Raw genomic sequence first — 26,202 nt, 5'->3', positions numbered from 1 at the left:
CTTTACGTAAGTTTCGTGTGAACGCAGCCGCAAACATACATGCGGCATTCGCATTGAATCAAAAGCGATAAGCAATATTAAAAAGGCGGGAAGTCGCGGAAGTCGTGAGCACATCGTGATGGTGCCATCGTGTTAGCTCTTGTATCCTCGATAGACGTAAATATTTCACTCGAGTTCGTAACACGAAAGTGATTTTCACGAGTTTATATTCGCGTCATTATTAATCCCATAATCGAAGTTCTGGACATCTCGTATATGCTTAATGCAGTTTAACAATAGTCTCGTCATTGATGTTATGGACAATAACGTTTCTAACAGTTTCGATTAATTTTTCATCGTTGGAATATTCCCATCTCTTTCAAAAAACTTTCGGTGGAATTGAAGGAAAGGAAAAATGATGGCATCACGTCTCTAACGAAACAGAGTCCACGAGTAAAGTAGAAGAGGAAGAGGAGTAGAAGGATATTAGTATCGGAGTATGAAAGACATCAAGCAATATTTCGCCAATGGCAAAAATATTGTCAATAAGGAGACTACTGCTATTGATCATGATAATGTTTCCGCGGAAAAGGAAGAGACTATTGCGAGAGGTAAACGAAAACGCGTGAAAATACGGATATCACTCAACGACTCTGCTAGCATGTGTAATATAATCGACAGCAAGAGTGACCTGATTGACAAAACGCCTAGCCCGTTCAACGGTAAGGTAAACAATAGTCGAAGAATTCGACGAGACAAAACATCAAAACCAGATTTGGCTGAGTCGGACTTGAAGTCACAGCTGGAAAAGGTAATTGATTGTAATAGGATGATATTTGAGATAAGATCTTGATATGTACAACACAATTGAATGAAGAAAAGGGTCAATAAATGGAGTACAAGGGAAAAAAATTAATAAATTAAAGTTTGTGTTTTAAAAATAACTAATTACAATAAAAACCAATTAACTAAGTTAATCCTGATTTATAGAAGCAGTAACCATTAATTTATGCCAGAATCAGTAAAGTTCAACACTAGAATTTCAATGGTTCTGTTTAGGGAGACTCTATAAACGGAAGCATTAAAATTCTAGTGTTGATCTCCATCAATTCCGGCATAAGTTAATAGTTATGGCTTCCAGTCAACCTTTTAAAATAATTAACTTTTTAACTATATTATTTAACTAGTAACTACTCAATTTTGCATATTACTTTTACATCAAACCTTATATCTTTATATTATATTTTTCAAAATCTAGGAAGTACATACCTAGATTCTCTTGTGAGATCAGCAATGCACTAAGCTTGTTTGTTAGATGTTAAACTTTTTTTAGGAAGTAGATAAAGATAATTTTTTAATCTTGGCTTGGTGTAATATTTCAAAGAAAAGAAATATAGTATGTCACTCTTATGAATACATATAGACTAAGAGTTAAAATCATAATATAATAATATTGATATTAATAAGCATCTTGTGTAATATTAATGCTAACAAACATGCTTAAAAATATTGCAAAGAACTTGTGAAAAATAAGGTTCAAACAAAGATTCAAACTTTGGCTGAGATAAGATTTTTTGTAATAAGCTCTTTGATAATATTGATACTAATAAACATAAGTATTTTTATGTTTATTAGTATCAGTATTACAAGAAATGCTTATTAGCATCATTATTATTAAACTGATTATCAATTTAATATTGTAATATTATTATTTTGAAGCTATTTAAGGACTATGTTTTACAACCAAAAGTAACAATATGTGGTTTGAAGAACTAGAAAATATGTATAAAATCACATAGGAAATATTAATAAGCACTAAGATTCTGCTCTAATCATTTGTTAGTCTCTTATTCAATTAAGATTCTAAAGTTAAAATTGATGTCAATTTAATAGATAATAATAGTCAAATTTTTTCTATTTTTTAGTATTCAGAACCTACTGTGGAAACAGATGGCAATCAATCTGAAAAAATAGGGAATGTCTCGCAAGAAGGTTTAAATAAACAAATTGTGGATTTAGATGACTCATGCAACAATGTTATTAATTGTAATGCTAAAACTGAACCAAACATGGAATTTTACAATAAAATTGATTCTCAACGAGAAGAATCAAATGCTTTCCAGGTTTTGATGAATCGTAGTAAACCAATACAATATAAATTATCACCGCAGCAGTCCACAGAAGACATTGAAAGTAAAGAAAAATCAGATTATGTAAAAGAATTGAAATTGAAATGCAAAGAGAAGCTGATAGTTCTAGCTGATAAAAAGGGATATTCAAAAAGAAAAATGGTAGAAATAGAAGAAGGTGAGAGAATAGAAAGGAATATTGAAAATCGCATGAGATTCTTTAAAGGTGAGAGTAAAGGCAACGTTATACATAAAAAGGATAACAGCTTTGATCTGTCAATAAAAAATAACAAACAGTCTGGCAACTTGCTGGATTACTTTAGGTAATGCAGTGTATATATTTACTTATAGAAGTAATTACATAATATGAAATTTATATTTTATTTATTGTTATCTACTGTTGTACTACTGATATATAAAACTGATTATAAAAATTTCTTGAGATTACTGCACCAGTCGCTGAAAGATCACTAAGAAACAAGAAAAATTTTTTAATTATTAAGACTTTAAAATAATTGTAAATTAATTTATATTTTTTATTACAATTGATAATATTAAATTGCTTATTAATTTAGTGATTATCAATTTAATATTGTTATATCTAATATTACTATTCTTGTTCAGCTTAAAACTATGTTTGAAGATCGAAAATGTATTTGTTTGATAAACTTGAAAATATACATAAATTTATATAGGAAATATCAGTACGAAGAGCATTATGAATAAGAGCATTATTAATTATGTTTTTATATATTAGTTTATTCTTATTATTTAACATTTATTCGTTGACTTTTGCGGTAATCCCATGTATAAATTTCAATAGCTTTATTGTTGTTCAAATGATATAATTGTTACACATTTTTGTTATGCAGTAAATCACCCTTGGGATTGGTAAATAAGGACGAAAAATGCATGTCTACTTTTGTTGTAAAAGCGGATGTACACAGGACTCATAATTCTGATGGTGAATCTGCAGTGAAACCAATAATAAATAAAAAATATAAGAAATATCCAAAGTCAGAGTTAGATCTTTCTACAGCTGATGATATTCACATTATAGCATCTGAGAATTTGTTTTCTTCACATTCCGTCAAACAGGATAAGCAAAAACGGGAAAAACCCCGTTGGTCCTTACGCATAAAATTACATTCTGAGGAGAATAATTCTTTAGATGGTAATGTAAAGTTATATAAATTGCCATTATACATATACAGATATTTCTCTCTTTACGTTTCAAAACTTTGATCATAAATCTAATTGATCACAAGAATTGAATAGCATTTATATTTTATATAAATAAAATTATTTTAAATTAGATTATATATATATATATATATATGTGTATATATATATATATATATATATATATATTTATATAAAATAATTTATTTTATTCCTAAGAAATGATTACAGATCTTTATTTAGAAAATAATAAAATTTTTTTTAAAGATTAAAATTAATATTTGTTAGAAAATCAATATTTAACTTAAACATATTGACTTTAACAAGTGATTAAAAAACCAATACTTTTTTTATTTTATTTATTTATATATATATATATATTTTTTTTTTAGAACTTATCTCTTTATATATGTACATACAATATAATAGCCGAAAAACAAGAACCGAACATAATAAGTGATTCTGAGATTTAAGGCTCTGGTGCACTTTTGCATAGCTGCATAACCATATGCATAAAGAAGTTGATTGGTCCATTTCCTTATGCATGCGCTAATGGACCAATCAATTTCCTTATGCATATGGTTATGCAGCTATGCAAGAGTGTGTGCTGCCCGCTTTACTTCAAAAGAAATTTACAGTAAAATTGTGCAAGTACACTCGCGAGATGCGGACACGAGCCTTTCGGCAGTTTATTATCTTCGACTAGTTTAACTCGATGTCTCGACACGTTCTATTCTCACCGTTCATTTTCCTGACTTTCTCGATCTTTCGTCATTTTTTCTTAATTTATAAATAAGTCGCGAAGTTTCGCGAGAATCATGTAACCATTCGAAATCGCGTTGTCTACAATAGTACGACAATCAAAACTCTTACATATAATAGTATTGTAAAATTTAAATCCCTTATTAATGAGAGTTTATCAGTTAATTTGTAGTAATCAAATATGTAATCATAAATAGACCAAACAAAGACAGTAGTTCATGTCTGAGTTTCTTTGATGGATCTTCAGGTGAAATCATTTTCTAAGAGATTAAAAAGAGACTTATTTTTTATGTGCGTATGCAATTGCAGAGAAATGTACGTCTGTTCTCTGTACCGAAGATCCGGATTCAAATCTCTGATAAAAAACCATCTGATTTGATTGCTACCTCTTGGAAGGCAATGACAAACTGAGAGTATCTTATCATGAAAACTCTAAATTAAGCCGTTTGAAACCGGCGTTTAAACTGTAGGTCTCGCATGTCCAGTGTAAATTGTAAAAAGCGCACACCACAGAAATACGTTGTGGGGTTACCGCACTTCTTACGAGAGATTTTAGAGAAGAGGCATATATGATGTAAAATAGAGATTGAGTCTCCCAATGTTTATTGGTTGATGGCAATGATTATTTTGTCACACTTTGATCGCTGATCATGTCGTTTTTCTTAACGAATATCTAATTTTAATAACATTTTAATAAAATCGATATTTATAATTTTACTTACAGATACCGATGATGAATTATTTTCACCAATAAGCAAATCAAAATTTAATGCCTCGAGTAAATCTGAAAATTCTATGGAAGATAACGAAATCAACACGAAGGATTACGATCGACATCTTAAGATGAGAGTGCGAAACAAGAAGAAAAAAGAATTGATTATAAAGGACAGCAACATTTCAAACACAGTGAAAGATGTTTCTCTGGACTCTTCTAATGAAGATATTGATTCGAAGTCAAACAAAACGGATGAAAAGCAGAAAATTAATGACGCAAGTAAAATAACCGTTAACATAGTAAACGATGATGCCAAATGTAAAATCATCAGTGAGAACATTCTGAAGAGAAAATCGAATGAAAAGCTAGCACCTTTATTTACTAAACGACGTAAAACAGATCATCTGGCTATTACGGCAGCCAGACGTTTATTTTTGCAATCAGATATAGTCAACATGAAGAATACAAACCATAAAACGAACAATGACACATTACTGTTATCCACGGTATATCAATTTCCCGCTATCAGTCATGTTACGCAATTGGAAGATGAACTAGACTTGACTAGATCCGAAATCAAACATAAATTTCCGATAAAAATTGAGAAGAAATATTTGCCTTCGTTAGACATTAATAATTATAAGTATATCACTAATTGTAGAGAAGTATCAAGAGCAGCTAAAATAATTAACGAACCTGTAAAGGAAGACATTGAACGAGTATTATCGGAAATCGAGAAACTTTATCCGGATGTGCGAAAAATGTGGAAGACTATATCGACTATTAAAGGCGATTCAGAAAAGAAATCTTCATCTAAGATGAGAGGTAGAAAGACAAGATCGCTTGAACGAAAGAGACTGTTAACGGATAACATTGCGAGCGAGGAAAATCAGTCGCACAATTGCATGTGGACACATAAATATAAACCGATGAGTGTACAAGAGATAGTCGGGAACGAAGAGGCCGCGGGCAAGCTAAAAGATTGGTTGAGCGGTTGGAGAGCATCCTTAACGAAGGAAAACGACGGCAGCAGCGGTGACGAATTTTATTCCTCAGACTGTAGTTCCTCGTGCAATAATGAAAATAATCAGATCGCTGTGTTATTAGGACCTCACGGCAGTGGAAAAAGCGCAAGTGTATATGCGATAGCAGAGGAATTTGGTTACAGGTTGGTAGTTGCAATGAAAGTTTATAAAGATAATATAATATATAAAAATTAAATTATACTAAGTAAATTACTAAAAGGTATTTTTGTTTTTAATACTTTTTGGGGGGGGAGGAGTATAAAAGCTATAAACTTCGAAATTTCGTATATTTATTTTTTAATATTTAAATGTTTTTTACAAATTTTTGCGAACAGAAAAGATATTTTTGATAATTATTTGCAAATTTATGTGTCAAAAAAGAGATACAGGCTCACTGTTACCATAATGCAAGAGATGCAAAAATTATTTTTAAAAATGAAAACAAATTCTTAATCTATATAAATGTAGTTTGACCTACAACCAAGTTAAAAAATTTATTTTTGCAAAACGGCTTTTAAAAAAAGCGATTTTTTTCACTTCCTTTTTCAAGACTTTCATACCAGAAAAATCGACAAGTTAGAATTTTTATTTGATTGTTGATTGAAAAAGAGAAGCATGTTATAAATATCTTCTATAAATTTTAAGTTAATAGGAATAAAAAGTGAGTATTGTAGCAACACATACAGTTTTAAAATACATTATTTCGAAAAAAAATGCATTTAAAATATTACAATTTATGTGAAAACAAGAAGTTTTGCAAATTTCTTATTTTTAATCTCTCTCTTTCTCAAGGTTTTTAAATTAATAAAAAAATGTAAAAAGTAATTGATAATTTTTAAAATTTAAAAGCGAGAATATCCTTTTAATAAATTCAGATATTGCATTATTTTATTTGAGATAAATTAAAATCTTGTTTTGCAGTGTGCTTGAGGTAAACGCATCTTCCAGACGGACTGGAAAAAGAATTTTGAAGGAATTAGAGGAAGCTACGAAGTCTCATCGAATTAAAAAAAGTAAACATAAATCTCCATTTGAACGTATCACGAATGAGAATCAAACTTCAAAAATATCGCAAAATTCACTAATTCTTTTGGAAGATATTGATCTTATCTTTGAGGAAGACGAAGGATTTGTTTCTGCCGTGTATCAATTAGCATCGAATACCAAACGACCAATTGTTATGACATGTAGAGATACATGCCCTCATTTGAACAAAATGGCACCACAACAGAACAAAATTTACTTTCATAAAGTGAATGGCAACAGGGTGTCCGTCTTGCTAGAATTAATTTCGCTGGCGGAGACAGGTTACAGACTTCCTCACAATTGCCTAGTAGTAAGTAATTTTTTAAAAATTGTACTTAAATTATAATTTAAATTGTTCTAAATTGATGTTATACATTTAATCACCGAAACTTTTTTATATTTGTTAAGTAATACCCTCAAGAATAAATTGCAGGATACTCTACTTAAACTTAAAAACGAAAAAAAATTTTTAATTACCGATATAATTTTTAAATATTTTTTTGTTCTTAAGTTTAAATTTTTTTATAAATCCCGCAATTTATTTTTGTGTTTAACAAATGTAAGAAAGTTTCTAATTTTATAAAGTCAATTTTCTATCCTAAAATGTTGGTAACTCCGTTACTTTAGGATTCTATTAGTTTTATTAAAAAATTTTATAATTTTACCTATAATTTGAATAAAATATTTAAAAAATTTAGGAATTCTCATAGAATATTTTTATACAAAATTTGAGTAAATACCCTGTAAATGTTTCATTCAAATTGTGCGAGTTATTGCATTTTTCTATTGTTAAATCAAGTAAATGAGTTTATTCCATTGTTTAGACATTACTGCAAACGGGCGATCTAAGACAGACACTACTCCAGCTGCAATATCTGTTATTATCAGGTCCACCAATATTATTGGAACAATCTACGATCATGAAGCCATTACTTTGGCAGGACGCGCAATATTATTTGTACAAGCCTGCAATTAAACTAAACAAAAAACACAAGACAAAAAAAGATACCAAAAGCTCCAATAATACCTATATATTGAACAATTTAGCGGAGGATTTGAACAGTTTGTCTCTAATGTCATCTTTAATTAACATTGAAGATATGACGTTGGATATGTCAGAGAAAAACACGCAACCTAATTTATCCTTAGCTGAAAAGATGTCTTTTTATTTCGCTTTACATGACTTGAACGAAGATATAGCAAATTTTATAAAGGGCCAAGTATTGTATAAAGATCTCAAGGTGAACGAGCACGTGCAAAATCGAAGCAATATTATTCTGAAAAAGCAACTGAATCGAGGAGTAGATCTGGCACTATCGCATGTGACATCCGCGTGCTTAGATCAACGGATCATGGCGTTAGATTATCTTCCAACCGCACGAACGATATGTCGCGCGGAAAATTCTCGCTCGACCACAAATTGCAAACGAGGCAGTCGATTTTTCCATTATCTGCATAATTTAAAAGTGCCGACCTCGTTGATGAAACCGAATATCTTAGCTGCCGCGTGTAGAATGTTACAAGAAAGAGTGAATGATCAAGCTGAATCCAAGCGTATAGTGAGTGTCACTAGTGATTGACACTTAAAAGAAAAAAATATATATTTTTTTATACATGAAGATTTATGGAATTTTAACATCGCGGCAAAAATTGCAAAATATATTTTAATGCTTTAATATGTTATTTATGTCTAATTACGTCTAATTAAAATATGTGTATATAATGACTTGTTGCTTGTTGTGTATAAAAAATATATAATCTAAATATCATGGCTATTTCCTCTGCAGTATTTTTTTTCTTTTTTGTAGTTAAATTTATTATATTTTAGTGATACAGGTATATTAAAATATTTTAATGATACAGACATCTATTAAAAATTAGCTTGATAAAAAATTACATTTTGAATTATTTATATTGATAGAGGAAACGTATCGTAATAGCTAATTTTTTACAAGTATATTCTTTATTTTTATCACACATCTAGCGCTAAATACAATCGTTCAATTTTGTTTAAGTAAAGAATCAAAACACTACAGAATAAATGTAGATTTTTGTACATTGTTATTTGTATTTAATTTTTAAAAATAAAACTCAAACGGTACATATGTTAGTATTACTATTTAAAGATTTTCCTATTCCAAGTAGAATTTGATTTAATCTTAAAAAAATAAGGTCACAAAATTATGTTATCAAATTTAAGACTCCTAGCACGTTGACAGTAGCAACGTACTATCAGACAAAATTAAAATAGCGTGAAACGTGACAGATTGACGATGAAATGTCGTGCATGTCATTTCATTATTATGTGTTTTATTGTGAAAATGTGACTTATCTCGTATTTACCAAATTCGTAAAAATAAACTGCAAAGTAAAGTTTCTTTGAATTCTATACATAAAAGCATATTTTTCACTCCTTTCAATAGCTATTCGTTTTCTATGTCTGAACAGGTTCACTTTACGTACTTTTTACGACTATAATTTACTGACTGTTAGGCGGTCAGTAGGATAGTCAAGGATAGTCAAAGTCCATTTTTACAAATATTTTGTTTTATCTAAATTCTCTTTATTTACAAATACTACGGCGGAAACTTTTATGTGTGATCTCTTGTTTATAACGTCACGATTTCGATATCCCAGTAAACAAAAATAAATTAAAAATTTGTAATCTATTTTAATTTATTTGAATACAGAACATTTTGGATTAAAAGACAGCAATTAAGTCATTTCAATCCTATGTTATGGATTAAAATGTATTCGATGACCTGCGAAAACTCCTTTTAAATTAAAAAAATTAAAATCACTTTATTTCAATCCCGTTTCATGGATTAAAATAGTTATATGGCCTGCATAAGTTTTTCGTATTGAAAAAATAGAAATCCTGTGGAAGAAAAAGAGAGAAGTTCGAGTTGCCTTTCAATTCGATGTTAGAGCATCGATTAAATTAAGTGATAAATTCAAGTGGCTATCGCCACCAAGAAAAAAATTTACTTGCGCAGTACATAAATATTTATTCAATAAAAAACCGATAGTTAAATTTAAACAATTGTCCTTTTACAAAATAAATACATATTTACATTTAGTAAATATTCAGTGTAATTCAATCGACCGCGTCTAATTTCTATCTCGAAAAAAAAACTAATACCGCGATTTTTTGGTGAAAAATTTAACACTTGGACTTTTTGCAATTTTGCTTTTCTGTCAAAAAATACATAAAAAATATATACTGTGATATACTTTAACTATGTAGATACGTAGCCAACTCTCTGTGTTAAAAGAAAAATAAATAAAATATCAATCAAAACACAACGTTATAATTTCTCCTTTAGATGTATGTCCCTTGATTATGCACCTTACAAATTACTGTTAATCGAAGTATATATACACTTCATTGTAATTGCTGATAAATATCTACAATAAATATTTAATAGAATTATTTATTTAAGAAAAATTTATTTCTCTTTACGTACTGCCAAGATGGTTAATAACAATTGAAAAATACAATTAAAATTAAATTAAATCTTTATATGATGCAATTTGCGATTTAATTCTTCGAACTTCAATATCTTGCGGATGAAAAAATCTCCATAACGATGCGCTACTTTTGTATCGGCGATGTGAATCATGTCGTGATCAATATAGAAATCCAACTGAAAAGAAGAAATGATTTCTTTAAGTAATTTAATATATTTTATATCTATTTATTTATTGTTTAAAAAATAACAATGAAGAATAAATGAAATGTGAGTTAATTATGTTTTGACTTTTGGTAAAAAAAAACTGATATCAAGTTTCTCTAAATGAATTTTATATTGCTGAAAAAAAGGGTATAAAACATAAAAAACAAGATATACTTAAATAAATTATCTATCAAAAGACAGGATGACAGTTACAAACATGCAAAATCAATGAATAAATCAATAAAGGCAATAAATAATTAATAATGCAGAGAGTAATGAAGAATATATGAATTGAGTATGTGAGTTGAAATATTTAAAAGACAAGTTTGCATATTTTAATGTACATGCTTTAGCTATCGAGTAATGCCTTTTTCAATCATTAATTAATAAAATTAAGTATTTTGTACCCGAAAACTTTGTACTGACTCTTATTGGCAATATTATTTAAATAAATTTAATTTAATTCATAGAACTTTATATTGAGTCATTTAATGTATAAATTATATTTTTAGAATACAAATAAAATAACATAATGTCTACTAAATTAAAATTAAGGACTTATAAAATTAATTTCATTACGTAAAAAATTGCTTAAACAAAAAATTAACTTAAAAAGTTAAAAATTGTGTTAAAATTAAATTAACGTAAAAATCAATTTTTAAAAGTATTATTTATATTAAATTAAAATATCATAATCGTTTAAAATTAGATTATTTTAAATAACAAAATAATTACAGTACATATAAATAATTAAGTAAATTAAAAATTTTATTAATATAAATTAAGTTTATATAAAATAATAAGAAAATATTATTTTATATAGAATTGAATTGGAAATGCTTTTTTCTTTTTTAGATAAGAACATTTTTCAAGTAAAAAGTTAATGAGTTAAAGTATTTATTTTAAAAATAACTAGTTACAGTTACAAATTAAATTATTTAAAAAATAAATTATATTAAATGTTATTAACTTTTTAATTTTATTATTTAACTTTTTAACTAGTTACTACTAACCCTAGTAATAATATTATAAAAAACAAATAATATGAATAATGCAAATAATGAATATAATTTTATTTAAATAATAAGCTAAATAAAAAAATATTCAAATAATGTTGAACTGTTACCTCAGAACCAGATTGGAATTTTCCGTCTAGGCCTGATGTGCCTTTTGTCCAAACAATGTTCTTCATTTTGTGCTTGAAGCACAACAAATGGATTGTTAGCGCATTAACTTCCTTGTCAAGATCCCATCCCTCAACCTCTGATCTAGTATTGTTTCCCATAAATGTGGCTAATTTACTTAGCGGCAATGTCGTGTAAAGTTTCAAATATGAACGAATGGTTGGCAACATTTTTTGCTGTACCACTTCATCCATGAATACTTGAGTCTGATGCTTGATGGCCTCGCGAACGTAGTCTTCATTGGGATTATCCGGATTTGGCGGTGTCAGGGATAGAAATTTCGGGCATGCAAACACGAAACAATTCTCGAATTCGGTGAGATCACCGTATTGCATCTTATACATTTTCTCGTGGTAGTTCTTGTCCCGCAGTGCTTGTTGCAAACCTTCGTCTATGCATTGTGGATGCAGTACCAGGCAAATGGCAAGCAGATGGTACATCTGCTCAGTTTGCTTGTTGATTTGATCATTCTGGTAGCTGCGCGTGGCGAAGAGCTGCTTCGTACGTTGAATGTACAGCAGGATGCCAGAGAATGTTCGGATCGCGTCCGCATAACGGCGCATCATCATGTATGCAAAGCCTACATAATATGCAGTTGAAATTTGGCAACCAGGTACATGGGAATACGCGCTTTTCTTGTAAAGCTCCACGTTCTCCAAGACCTTGATGGCCTGATAGTAATCGCCCAGCAGGGAATGCAGTCGCAGAAGACCAACGAGCGAGAAGTAGCCGAGCATCTTGTACAGGGAATGCCTGCCAAAGGCACCAGCTACAGAATCTGGATCGCCACCGCTCGCGTACACCTCCAACTGGCTCTTTATCTTCGACTTGTCGACCAGGTAATGCAGGACATTCAGTACACACAGAACATCCCAGATTTTGTTGTGCGCAGTGAGATTTTCGATCTCATCTGGCGTCTTATTGGACAGATTGGCACGATACTGGGCGAACGACTGAAATTGGTACACAAATTCGTCGATGAGCTCCCACAGCCACTGATCGGGCAGTTCCAGCTGCACCGGGGTGTCAGGATGTAAGATGTAATTAAAAAGATCGCAGTAATTATAAAAGGAGTTGAGACGCTGCTCCAACGTGGGACCTTGCATGCGCGCGTATATGTGACGATAATAGAGCTCCTTGTAGAGGGTGAGGAACACTGCGTCGTTGTCGACTATATGGGCAATAGTGGACGCGTCCGGCCATGGTGACTTGTCGAACAGCTGCTCTGAAATCTTGGGAAATGAATTTTCGTACAGATTCTGGATCTCAAAGATCATGCCCTCGTTGATGCAGTTGCGCAGAAACACCAGAAAGTTGCGCACCACTTCGGGCACTTGCCGATAGCTCGGTCGCTCATACTGATCGTGAGCGTCTGGTGGCCCATAGTCATCATAAGCGTCGTACTGTGGAAAAGCGTATATAAATTAGATCAAACAGGAGTTAGAGTTGAGAATTACATGTGGTTTCTCCGATGGGTTATAAAATTAGAAACAGACAAGAGAACAAATACCTCATTGTAGTCGTCGTACATCCTGCTGGAAATAGGATGAACAAAAAGAAATATAACCTCTTTTCTTTTACGGCCACGAGTCGACTTTAATAGGCTTTGGTCGGCTTTACCAAAAGTCACTGGTTAAGTAAGAACTATGAGCAGCGTCAATAGAGGAAATTCATGTAGTATACGGAATTAACGGAATACGGAACGCCATTTGAAGTTATAGCTGCGTTCCAAAATTCACTGCCAAGACTGCGTTCGAAAATTCTACTCGTCGGCACAGTTTAAAGTTACACATACACATAAATGATTGGCGCTACTGTCACTGTCACCAAATTATCATCATTGCACGCGTCAGCCGAAATTGCTGTTGATCCCTTCCCGGTAAATGTAAAATAAATACGTTATTGTATTAAGAGTTCAGTTTTGCAATGGGAATCCTGGAAAAGATCTCGGAAATTGAGAAGGAGATTGCGCGCACGCAGAAAAATAAAGGTGAGCAACGATTAAATTGATATCACGTTGTCTTCTTCTTAACCTGCTCGTTCGCATAGTTTCTCAATATTGCGGCTGTGATGCAACGATTAAATAAAAAAGCATGAACAGCCAAGGAGATTTCAATGTGATCAAGGTAGTTGTAAACTACACTCTGCAAAACTTGTGATTGTAGCCACCGAGTACCATCTGGGCTTGTTGAAGGCAAAGCTCGCTAAATACAGATCCCAGCTTTTGGAACCGGCGAAAAAGTCAGAGAAGGGTGAAGGTTTCGACGTGCTGAAATCGGGCGATGCCAGAGTCGCACTAATTGGCTTCCCATCGGTCGGCAAATCAACTCTGCTCAGTACACTGACTGCTACCCAGTCAGAGGCGGCGTCTTATGAATTTACCACCCTGACATGTATCCCTGGCGTTATCGAGTACAAAGGTGCCAATATACAATTGCTGGATCTGCCTGGTATAATCGAAGGAGCGGCGCAGGTAATCCAGTGTATTTACTATTGAGAAAACCTAGGATTTTTTAGGAATTTATTTGTTATCTTTGAAAATCATTGACTTGCACAAGTTCTTAGTGATGAAAAAGAGGTGTGCGAATCAAATATTTGTGAAGTTGAATTGAACCTTTGGTAGCATGTTTGGAATCGAATTGAAATCTTTATGTTAAATTGAAAAAAATCAAATCAAATCTCTGATTCAAATACGAATCGAATTTGAATCATTATTTCCTGAATTTATGCCACATCACTAATTTGAATGTAATGAAGTATTTTTAATCATGTTGTAGATCTTTTTTAATAGATGAGAAAATTAATTATAAAAATTCTAGAAAATAATTACAAAAATAATGTGCTAAATAAAAATGTATAATAAAACTATAAAAATAAGTATAAGAGTATTATATAGTATTGACTCCCAAAAATTCTTGAAAATCCAGGAGTTCTTAAGAAATTCTTTTATATAATTTGAATTAACACCTTGTAAACAGATTAAACAGCCTAGGAATTATTTTCTGTAAAATCATACTTTGACATCGCTGTAGTGAAATGACTTTTCCAAATTATTATAGGGAAAAGGACGAGGTAGGCAAGTGATATCTGTCGCTAGAACGGCGGATTTGGTACTTATGATGTTGGATGCAACTAAGCAGGACGTTCAGCGACAACTTTTAGAGAAGGAATTGGAATCAGTTGGGATAAGACTTAACAAGAAAAAACCGAATATATATTTCAAAGTGAAAAAGGGCGGCGGCTTAGCCTTTAATTCAACGTGTCCTTTGACGAAAGTGGATGAGAAGCTAGTTCAAATGATTCTACATGAATATAAAATCTTCAATGCTGAGGTGCTGTTTCGCGAGGATTACAGCGCAGACGAATTGATCGATGTTATCAACGCGAACAGAGTATATTTGCCTTGCCTTTATGTATATAATAAAATAGATCAAATATCGATAGAGGAAGTCGATCGGATTGCTAGGCAACCCAATAGTGTTGTAGTTAGGTAAGATATAAAGGGTACTCTAAAATATTTGCTCTTACAAGCAAGAATTTTCGTGTCTTCTGTTATATTTGCAATTTTTTATTTTTTATAGTTGCAATATGAAATTAAATCTTGATTTTCTGCTGGAAATATTGTGGGAATACTTGTGCTTGATAAGAGTATATACAAAAAAACCTGGGCAACCACCTGACTTTGACGACGGTTTAATATTGAGGAAAGGGGTAACAGTAGAACATGTATGTCATGCAATTCACCGTACTCTTGCCCAACAATTCAAATATGCTCTTGTGTGGGTAAGTCACTACTACATCCATATTTACGTATATCACTGTACCAGTCACTGAATAATCAAAACATGATTGTTAAAAAAAATATTAAAATATGATAGCTTATTTTCAGACTTATAAAGATGTTAGTGCATTTTTTTGTCATTTTGTCTTTGTTTTGTCTAATAAACGATAATAGAATGACGAAAAAATGCACTAACATCTTTATATAAGCACATTTTGAATACAAATCTATGACTTGAAGTAATAAATTGCTAATATTTGATAATAAATTAATAATATTTTGATAATAAATTATAATTGATATTTTTTTTATCTAATTTTCAGATTTAATTAAAATATTTTTTATTTAAAAATGTGATACTGAGTTTTCATTTGTTCATTAACTAGTGTAGTGGCATTATATTGATATGATTAAGAATATTTAATTTTTAAATACATGCGTAAATTATGTATTATTTTTTGAGGGCACAAGTACCAAGTATTCGCCTCAGCGAGTAGGATCGCAGCATGTGATGCACGATGAAGACGTCGTACAAATAATGAAAAAATAAATTCCAACAAAAATTTACAAAGCCGTTCGTAAGGAAATGTGAATAGCAATATAAGCCTTACTTAGCCTTTTATGTACAACAAAGTAAGCGAGCAAACTACTACTCCGACAAAACTGTGAAATTCGACGGTTTTAGGATGAATGTATTTAAATTACCTATTTTAAGAAGCTTGTGGTTTGCAGAACTTATTCCAATAAAATTTGTAAGAACAAATATGTAACTCATGTTAATTATTTATATTTAAGTACGAAGGAAATATATGAATTTATTATTTATTACACAGATAATTTTTAATTAGAGTAATAAAAAATAACACATTTTATATAAAAAAAAGAGAAACTTTTCTCAAGAAGTTTTTCTTTCAGCTTAAGAGAAGAGGAGGGAGAAGGAAGGAAAATGAAACAAATTTATTTTAAAATCAAATCTGAGAATATATCATATACATCTATCAAATTATAACTATTGTAATGAGTAATTTTGGGACTCGTTAAAAGTGTACATGTAAGAGTTACACATACACATAATTTATAAATAAAATTTTTATATAATAAACGTTTTGCAAAAGCTAATTTACAATTAAAGTTTATAGAAATACTGGCGTAATAATTCGCTGATGAAGTATATTTTTCTTAAAGTACATATATATGAATGTAAAAATACAAATATAATATGTGTAATATTGCCATTACGTTATATAGTATAATATTTGTATATTTACATAAAAACTATAAATAAAATATTTTAATTTTTTAATATAAAGATATATTTAAACAAGTAAAAATACAAGTAATCATTTTTGTAATAACGCATAATTTTATATATTTTTATTGTAATTATAATTATTACTCACATTTTTAAGATAACCACAGGTATTCTCTTAAAAAATACTAAGAAATTTACGGATTATCTTCTTTATATATTTTAACAGTATTATTTTATATAATTTTATTAATTCTTTAGTGTACGTAAGTTAAATGAATAGCTTGCGTTTAAATGACGTCCTTGGGAAATAATAAAGATATTTGCTGATATTTACATTTTAGGAATGTCCAAGGGATGTTATCAATATGTTTTTTTATTGTTAAAATTAAATTTATTTAAATTTAAATTTTATTAACTAATAAAGGATTTTAAATAATATTAGAGTTTATTACATTAGGTCTATGGATATCTGTATAATAATTCTGAAATATCATGTTCTGTTATATAATAGTCTAAACGACTTCCAGAGTCCAAAGGACATCTCGTACGTGATAACATGCGATAAGGTCAATAGATGGTAGTGACAGATAAGGTCACGGCAAAGTTGTGTTTTTCGTAAATATAAAATCTATACAATATGCAATAGAATAAAAAATGCACATTATGAAACGTTTTAAATTTTTATTTATGAAAGAATGTTTTGAAACAAGATTTTTTTTTTTTTGTAGTTAAAAGTCCTTAAAATTGGAGAATTGGACTTTAAAATAAGTAAATCACATGTATTTTGATAGTAAAATTTTTTTAGTTCTACTGTATCAAAATATATTAAGATTATTATTATATACCTAGAAAAGATTATTATAATATATATTTTTTAATGCAATAACGACAATACGCATGTCTAAAGGATGTTATAAAAAGTGCGTTCTGTTTCACACATAATGTGTGCACATTATTTATCCTTGTGTTCGATTAATGTTGAACAAGTATATATGATACATCATGAGCATTATGCATGAAACGGAACGCATCTAAAGAAGTGTTTCTATGTTCTGCCTACAGTGCCGACATTCTCAGTAAACGGAAATGAATTGAAAACAATTGTAATCCATTATAATTCATTTAAATACATTTTGAATTAAAATTCAGCAATTAAGTCATTTCAATCCTATGTTATGGATTAAAGTGGATTGGATAACGAAACTTTTTTTAAATTAAACAAGTAAAAATCACTTTATTTCAATCCCGTTTTACGAATTAAAATGGATTATATGAACCGCATAACTTTTTTGGATTGAAAAAAATAGAATTTCAATAGAAGTTCAATCTCTCTCTCTCTCTCTCTCTCTCTCTCTCTCTTTATGGATTAAAACAATGGTTTCAAAGAATTCTTTAACTTTAATTAGATAGAAATGAATTCGTGTGGTTATTGCCAAATCCAAATTCTTGAATCCATTTCTATTGGGATTTTAACTCGTGTCCAATATGGCCGCCTCAATAAGGATTTTCCACGTCTATGTTCACACTACACATTCAAATATAAGTGTGTAAGGTAAACGTAGACGTGAAATATCCTTATTGAGGCGGTCATAATTAAAATACCAATCTACCATTTTAAATATTTTGAATCCATTTTCGTTTGCTGGGTTTATTAAATGTCCTTAGGCGATATTGTACGTAGAAAAGACGTTTCTGCAATATCTTCAAGTTGTGTTTGCTACGTCAAATAGACATCCATGTCTGAAGAATAGATATCCATGTCGTTTGGTCGTCCATATGACGTCAAATTATTGCTTGAGTATTTGAGACATAACGTATTTAACAAACATTAATCCGAATATGAACGAAAATGAACTAAAATGAATAAAAATGGATTTGTATAGTATAATCATTGCCGAATCTAAATACTTGACTTTTCAAATATGTTTTAGCCAAATTAAAGTTTAAAAATTTCTTAAGACCATTTTAATCCATGAAGTGAGATTGAAAGTACGGGATTATCTTATTCTTTCAATTCAAAAAAAGTTTTCGCGAGTCATGCAATCCATTTCAATTCATAATGTGGAAGGATTGAAATGACGTAATTGTTGTTCTTTAGTTCAAAATGAATTGAAATGAATTGAAATGGATTTTACAAATTTTCAATTTATTTAAATCCGTTTACTGATAATTTTTTATATCAGTTTTTAATTTCCATTTCCCTAAACAGCATACTTCATTCAGGGAATGTCCTAGGGACATCCTGAGGACGTACGAATATCCTGTGGACGTTCCATGGGCGTTTTTGGGAGATTTGTGCTGTTAAGGAATTGCTATTAAAATATTATTAGATAGCCTATAATGTATTAATAAATAAGTTTCTTTTTTAATAAATCTCAGTTTTATTAATAAAATTTAAATTAAAATATGAAAAGTTAGTCAACTAGCCTCTTCCTCAGCAAACGAAAATGAATTGAAACAGATAAAAATAATTGACGCTTTCGAATTCACGTTTTAAATTTTTTTAATTCATTTGAATCTAAAAATAATATAATGGGGACATGAATACATCCAAATTTAGAATAATGAATAGCTAATTTTGTATTTTAATTGATTTGAATCCAAAAATAATATAATGGGGACATGAATCCATCCGAATTCAAAATGATGAATAGCCCATTTCGTATTTCAATCCATTGAATCTAAAAATAACTCTGTGACACTTTGAAGCGCAAACTTATATATCGATAAATTCAAATGAATTGCAATTTTCACTTCGTTTAAATTTATTTTCGTTTGCTGGGTCACTGCATGATATGATTGGCGTCACGTTGCATAACCAGACTAGATGCGGAAATCGCTCGGTATGCAGTTCGATTTTTCCACTCGGGGAATTCGGGGGCAGCGGTTCTCCCCGTTTTCGCGATCCTCGCGCGCGAATCAATGAATAATGAATGGCGTTCCCGCGGCACGACGACACCGCGAAGAATGCGTGTGTGCGAATCGTACCACCACTTGGCGTTCTTCTTTAATCTAGTATCCTCTCTCTCTTTCTTTTCTCACACTCTTTCTCTTGTTTCACTCCCTCGCCCCGTTCTCCAGCCCCTCCAAGCGAGCGTGCGTATGCGTATACGAAAATGCGTTCGCCACTCGCGCGCGAGACACACATCCTGATTACTAATTCACGTAGCCGCGGACTACTTCCCTGCCTCGTTGTGACACCAAATCCCATATTCCAGTCAGAATGGAGAGTCGGTGCGAATCCAAGAGCTCGATGATCCACGCGAGCGATTCGCACCGGATCTTAAGGCTCTATTACATCTATTTTTTAAATAATGAAAAAATTAGGAAAAATTATAAATTGTTCTATATTACATTTGAAAGTAATATAAAAGATTTTATAACAATTTTCTATCTAGATAAAAAGTTATTTTAATAAGAAAAAATGTGCTCTAATGAAAATATATTAAAAAATGATGGCAAAAGTCTAAACTTTTCTATATAAATACTTAAAATATTCGAGATAAAAAATCAGAAGTAATGAGATTCGACAAAAAGTCCGATTAAAACGCACATTCGCGAATATTTTCAAGATTCTTGTTAATTTCTAATTTCTTTACTTTTTAATATATCTCTTATTACATGAGGTAAATTATTCCAAACATATTTTTCTTTTTATATTATAATATGTTTATTTAAGGATATATTACATCTATTTTTAAAATTATGTCAAAATTGCAGATTGTTCTATATTACACTTGAAAGTAATACAAAAAGTTTTACAGTGATTTTTTTTCTGGATCAAAAATTAGGTGATAAACTTAATTCCTGCCGCTCGCTACTAGAAGGTGTTAGCTCCAACGCTGGCGAGTTTTAACGATGAAGTCATATGTCTTTTGTAGTTTAGACCTTGCTGAAAGTGATTCAATCCTCATAGATTAGATTTCTCGACGCCAAAGACATTTTCCAATCGACTGAAAATGAATCGCGATAAGCTGTTTTTCCGACATGTGCTTCTTCACTACTTCGACCTTAAGAAAACCGCAGCTGAAGCGCATCGCTTATTATCCGAAGTATATGATGATGAAACTCCATCGGAAAGAACATGTAGAGTTTGGTTTGAACGCTTCCGAAACGGTGATTTTGATGTGAGAAACAAAGAACGTCCAGGAGAGCCGAAAAAATTTGAAGATGTCAAGCTGCAAGAATTGCTCGATGAGAATCCAGCCCAAACGCTTTTAGAGTTGTCGGAACAGTTAAATGTTACTCCAATGGCCGTCTCAAAACGCTTGCATGTCATGGGAAAAATTCATAAGGAAGGAAGATGGCTACCATATAAATTATCTGCAGAAAATACGAAGAAGTCAAAAAAGGGGGGGATGAATGGATCGCCTCGGAAGACACCGCGTTCCACCATGAGATTGCCCTCTTGTCGCAGAGACGGGAAAAAGTAGTAGAAAATGGAGGAAATTACTTTGATTAAGGTATTCATTCATCTTCTCTTCGAAACAAATCAAATTTAAAGATGAAGAAATGACAGGAATTAAATTTATCACTTATTTTAATAAGAAGTAAAAATGTGCTCTAATGGAAATATATATTAAGAAATTGTGACAAAAATTTAAAATTTTTAAATGTAAATACATCAAGTATTCTAGATAATTTATGTAAAATTTTATTGTAATGCAGATATTAGTTGTTTTGTAAATAAACTAAATGTATTTATTAATTAAATTCAGAATCGCAATGAAATTTTGTAGAAATTATCTTGAATACTTAAAATATTTTTACGGAAAAATTGACATTTTTGCAATTAATTTTAAAATTTTAATATTATAAAAATACAAAATAATAACAAATAAAGAACTGCAATGTTTATGAAACATTAGCATTAACAATGGATCAAGAAGGAAACAACTTATAAACCTCTTAACATTCTTGAAGAGAATATCCATGAAAGCTTTAAAAGCATAATAATGAATAAAGTAAATAAATTATAAAAATGTATTGTTTAATAAAAGTAGGATATTATAAATACAACTTTTATATGTATACAATTTATTCAAAGTATAAATATTAATCTTGGCAGTAGATTCTGAGTTAAATGATTTAGATACCCTTTCATAATTGACAAAAGTTTGACACTATGTAGGAAAATTTCATCATTTTTATGAAAGCAGCTAAATTAAGAGATCATCCTTAAAAATAGATAAATTTTAAAAATAACTTTGTAAAAAATGATCATAATAAAATGTTCCAAAAAAAATTTACAGCTTAAAATGTATTTTTATGATTGGAATTTTATTAAATAGTTTACTGATTTTTTATGAAACTATATGGATTAAAAGGTGACGTTAAATTTAACAATTTTTTACAATTTTTATGAAGTTCTGACATAAATTAAAAATCGCATACATGAATTAAAAATGCCCTTTACAGCGTTCGAAAACGTGAATCTTTAATTTTAATTTGCACCCTTGAATAAGCATATAATTTTTTTCCTCCATATTAGTTAATATTGAAGCAAAAAGGAACAGTTTTGAATAACTTGGAGAAAAAAAATTGTATAACGTTCGTCGAGTATGCTAATTAAAAATAAAGATTCGAAAGACACTTTCGAACGCTGTAAACTTCATTTATATGCGATTTTTAGTTCACGCTGTGGAACTCCACAAGTTTAATAAAAAAATATATTAAATTTAAGAACATTCTATAAACCTTGCAAAGTTCCATGATCCGAATTAAAAATCATATACAAATGCGGTTAGAGCTTGTGAAAGCATGAATCTTTACTTTTAATTTGTGCACTTATTAAACATTGTGTGATTCTTTTTTCACCGAGTTATTCAACATTAAAGCAAAAATGATTTTTATAATTCAATATTGAGTAACTCAGTGACAAAAAATTGCACAATACTGAGTGGGTAAATTAATTAAAACTAAAGATGTATAGCTTTCGACACATAAAAGCATCATCTTTTAAAATAATCCCAGGAAGATTTAACATTGAACAAAAAGGATCATTTTTTGTTTTAATGTTGAGTACTTCAGAGAAAAAAATGTACATTTGTCGAGTACAAAAATTAAAGGTAATTAGTCATGCTTTCGAACACTGTAAACCGCATTTGTATGTGATTTTTAATTCACGTTGTAAAATTGCAACATTTATAAAAAATGTTGAGATTTAATGCATCATCATTTGTATCCGTGTAGCTTTATAAAAAATTAATAATTTGTTTATTAAAATAAGAATCTCAAAAGTAGAGATTTCAAGTTATAAAATGCATTTGGGAACATTTCATTATAATCATTTTTTACAAAATTACTTTTAAAATTTAATTTAACTTAGCCTACTTTTCGGGATCAAAATAGGTGATTTTTTAATTTTGCTGTTGAGTGAATATTTGATATAAAGAATAAAGGATGAATTACAAATCTCAGTAGTTTTTGGTTTCTTTTAAATTTAAGCCGATATATATATTTTTAGACCTACTAATATTGATTAAAGAATTTTTTTATTTGTGATAGTAAGTCTTTAAATTTTTTCTGAATTTAATTTTTATTATCAAAATTTTATTCAAAGAGATAAGTACTTTTTCAAATAATAAAAGAATATTCGGCTTTGAATTTACTTTTCGATTATATAAATGTTAAAATGAGATACTTAAATACAATGATAAGATATGTATATACGATAAAGATATTTCTATCATAACATTTTTTTCACATACAAAATTTTTGATAACCAAAAATTTAAGGATGATAAAATAAGATAAAAATCAAAAGAATAATAAAATTGTTTAAATATTTATGTAAAAAGTGCCTAAAACACGTGAATATTTAAACGTTTATAATAAAAAAACAAAGTCTTTTTCTTGATTTTTGATCAAGATTTTATCATCTAGAATTATTTCTATTTTCTTTCACTTGTTGCCAAACACTCTATATAATAATAAACATAATAATAAAAATGTATTGTAATACGATACGTCTATCGTGATCGTTTTTTTTTGTTCTTTTTGTTTTTTTTTTTTTTTTTTTTAGATTGGTCAAGTGTTGGAAGTAGACTGGAAATGTATGAAAAATTAGAACAATTGCATCATTAGTTACAATGACAGAATTCTAAAATTGTTCTGCAATTGCAACTAATTAAGTGTGCGATATCATCATGATTAATCCGATTGTGAGTTAATCGAACATCATTATTGTTCATCTCATAGATTATGTCGCTAGAGTACAATCGCGTTTTATTATTGTCTGACCTTTATGTATTCTTATCATTTATCACGACAATAGAAACGAGATAGCTTTCGTACTATTACATCGTTTATTAACTCTTCAGAGTTACTACGAGTGAATGTTTATCAAACCGCTAATTTAAGTTTAGTATAATTTTTGTTATTAAAATTTTGATAGCTTAAAATAACGTTTAATAAAATTTTGTTTACATTAAAATAATGTTAATTCTTTACAATTTAAAAGTAGACAAAAAAATTGTAAAAAATAAAATTGTAAAAAGATTTTTGAAAGTGTAAAAACTATAATTTTGTGAATAATTTATTAAGAAAAATATGTTAAAATGTAATAAAGAAAATATAAGTAACATCCCAAGTTTAGTAAAACTTATAAAGAAAAAGAAGAATTTTTCGAATGAAGGAGAATAAACTTTCTCCTATACATTCTAATAAAATTTAATTTCTTCTTTTTTTCTGGATTCTTCTCGTCTCTAAATTATGGAAATTTTTTCCTATAGGTGGACGAAATATACCGCGATGGACACCGTGTGTATCGGATCTACAAAGACCATCGGGAATAGTCTCGAAGCGTGAAATCGTCCGGCGTTCCACAAACAGGAATGTGTCGCATAAAAATCCAGCGTCGTCGCTTTGGGCATTAGACAGAACGGATGCTGGCGGTATATGATCGATCCATCAGTAGCTACTACTATGCCGTCTGCAGGAAGAAGTTGCTCGGTATTTACAGTTAGACGATCGACCGGCCCGATGATGATCGAGCGCGTTGCTTTCGCTCCTCGTTCTCGAGGCGAACGTTTCATTTCTGTAATTCTCGTTTTAGTTCTTAACGCTACAGTTAGAACCAAGTCTTGATAATATAGCTGAAGACATTGATGATTGTCCGACTAACAAAAAAAAATACATCTCTAGAGATTGATTGAATGTTATTTTCATATTCCATATTTATTCACCAGATTTGTAAACATTATTTATAAAAAATTAAAATTAAATTTTTTTAAAAATAATAAATGAAAATTCTTTATAGCAAATATAGTGTAATGAAAGACACGAAAGGCTGAACATTTTATGTCCTATTATACTTGAAATTTAGTATTTATACACACACGATCCTTTCAAAATTTAGATTATAATTTCGCGTAATTATATTTTGTATATAATTTAAACATAATTTAATTAAAAAAGGTCTTTCAATTATAATAGTTAATAGTTGCTAACATAATGCTGTCCTCTAATTTTTAATTTATATTTCAGATAAAAAATCATTTCTCTATAAGCACATATTTCTTTTTAATTTTCTAAAATTTACATTGGTATTGGAATTATTTAGGTCGTATGAATACGTTTATTTAGGCTTCAGCTTCAAACGAAACGGATCAGAAGAGAGAAGAGTTCGCGAGTCCACACTCTCGCTCTCTGTTCCATATCCGGACGAATTAGTTTAGCAAAATTTATCTTATTAACAGCAAAATGTCATTTTTCTGAAATATCAAACTGTATACACAAAAATTATATGGAACAAAGAGATAATTAAGAAGAAGAGAAGTAATTAAGAGAGATAAATGAGATAAGCAAGAGAGAGATTAAATGAGATAAGCAAATGAAATAAGTAAATAAAAGAAGTAAATTCAGATTTGGATAAAACGAAATATAAAAATATTGTACAGGGAAATAATAACTTAGAAATATCAACTAAATATCAGTATAAGCTATATTCAAATATTTCTATCATTGCTAAAAGTTGACTATAAAAGATAAAATACGCTGCAAAGTACAACTTTATTAGCTAAAATTAAAAGTGTGCTTTAACATAATAATTAAAAAAGTTGCAGCAATTTCTTAATATCTTACATGCATAAAACTGCATATTTGAATCACAATTTTGGTTATAAGACGCTGTATATTTGATTCTAGCAGCAAACCTTAATTTTTTGCTGCATTTGCTACATTATAGTAACTAACAAGTTAAGCTCCTGTAGCGACGACATTAGCCTCTTCTAAGAACATATCTTAACTGCCATGACTATATTTTAGCTTCACTGACTAATCTTTTGTCTGCGTGAGACTAATTATATTATAATCCCGTAACTTATATATATATCATTGTTATTTCGTAAAAAGAAATAAAATTTTAACGCATTTAATTGACACTCTTCAAGTTAATCGTCTATTTTATTTTTGACCAGTCACCGACCATCATTTTGTATTTCCAGATCATCAACTCAACATTGAACGCCCTGTAAAAAAGTCCTTTTCAA

At 29.8% G+C, this 26,202-nt stretch overlaps 3 protein-coding genes across 4 annotated transcripts; 2 read left to right on the top strand and 1 right to left on the bottom strand.

The window, feature by feature from the left end:
* Positions 1–23: 23 nt before the first annotated feature.
* LOC105194249 (ATPase family AAA domain-containing protein 5) lies at positions 24–8,923 on the top strand. The gene is made up of 6 exons (XM_026130713.2): positions 24–790; positions 1,905–2,431; positions 2,981–3,282; positions 4,777–5,935; positions 6,714–7,128; positions 7,643–8,923. The coding sequence occupies exons 1-6, from the start codon at positions 479–481 to the stop codon at positions 8,396–8,398; spliced, it is 3,471 nt and encodes a 1,156-aa protein (XP_025986498.1). The 5' UTR covers positions 24–478; the 3' UTR covers positions 8,399–8,923.
* Positions 8,924–10,107: 1,184 nt separating this feature from the next.
* On the bottom strand, positions 10,108–13,402 carry LOC105205198 (eukaryotic translation initiation factor 3 subunit L). Its single transcript, XM_011174489.3, has 3 exons — positions 13,190–13,402; positions 11,622–13,082; positions 10,108–10,465 (listed from the first exon to the last, which is right to left on the bottom strand). The coding sequence occupies exons 1-3, from the start codon at positions 13,208–13,210 to the stop codon at positions 10,331–10,333; spliced, it is 1,617 nt and encodes a 538-aa protein (XP_011172791.1). The 5' UTR covers positions 13,211–13,402; the 3' UTR covers positions 10,108–10,330.
* A 17-nt stretch (positions 13,403–13,419) lies between these two features.
* Positions 13,420–16,562, top strand: LOC105205197 (developmentally-regulated GTP-binding protein 2). Of its 2 annotated transcripts, XR_005575035.1 has the most exons (6): positions 13,420–13,669; positions 13,845–14,152; positions 14,739–15,169; positions 15,261–15,462; positions 15,924–16,212; positions 16,376–16,562. XR_005575035.1 is itself a non-coding variant. In XM_011174488.3 (5 exons), exons 1-5 carry the CDS (start codon positions 13,606–13,608, stop codon positions 16,008–16,010), a joined length of 1,092 nt encoding a protein of 363 aa, XP_011172790.1. In that variant the 5' UTR covers positions 13,420–13,605; the 3' UTR covers positions 16,011–16,225. The 2 variants fall into 2 exon arrangements, 1 of the variants encoding a protein (XP_011172790.1); XM_011174488.3 differs by lacking the exon at positions 16,376–16,562 and having other exon boundaries at positions 15,924–16,225.
* Positions 16,563–26,202: the final 9,640 nt, after the last annotated feature.

Source organism: Solenopsis invicta, chromosome 6, assembly GCF_016802725.1.
Source record: "Solenopsis invicta isolate M01_SB chromosome 6, UNIL_Sinv_3.0, whole genome shotgun sequence".
NCBI classification, from domain to species: domain Eukaryota; kingdom Metazoa; phylum Arthropoda; class Insecta; order Hymenoptera; family Formicidae; genus Solenopsis; species Solenopsis invicta.
This window is presented reverse-complemented; position numbering and strand designations above follow the sequence as displayed.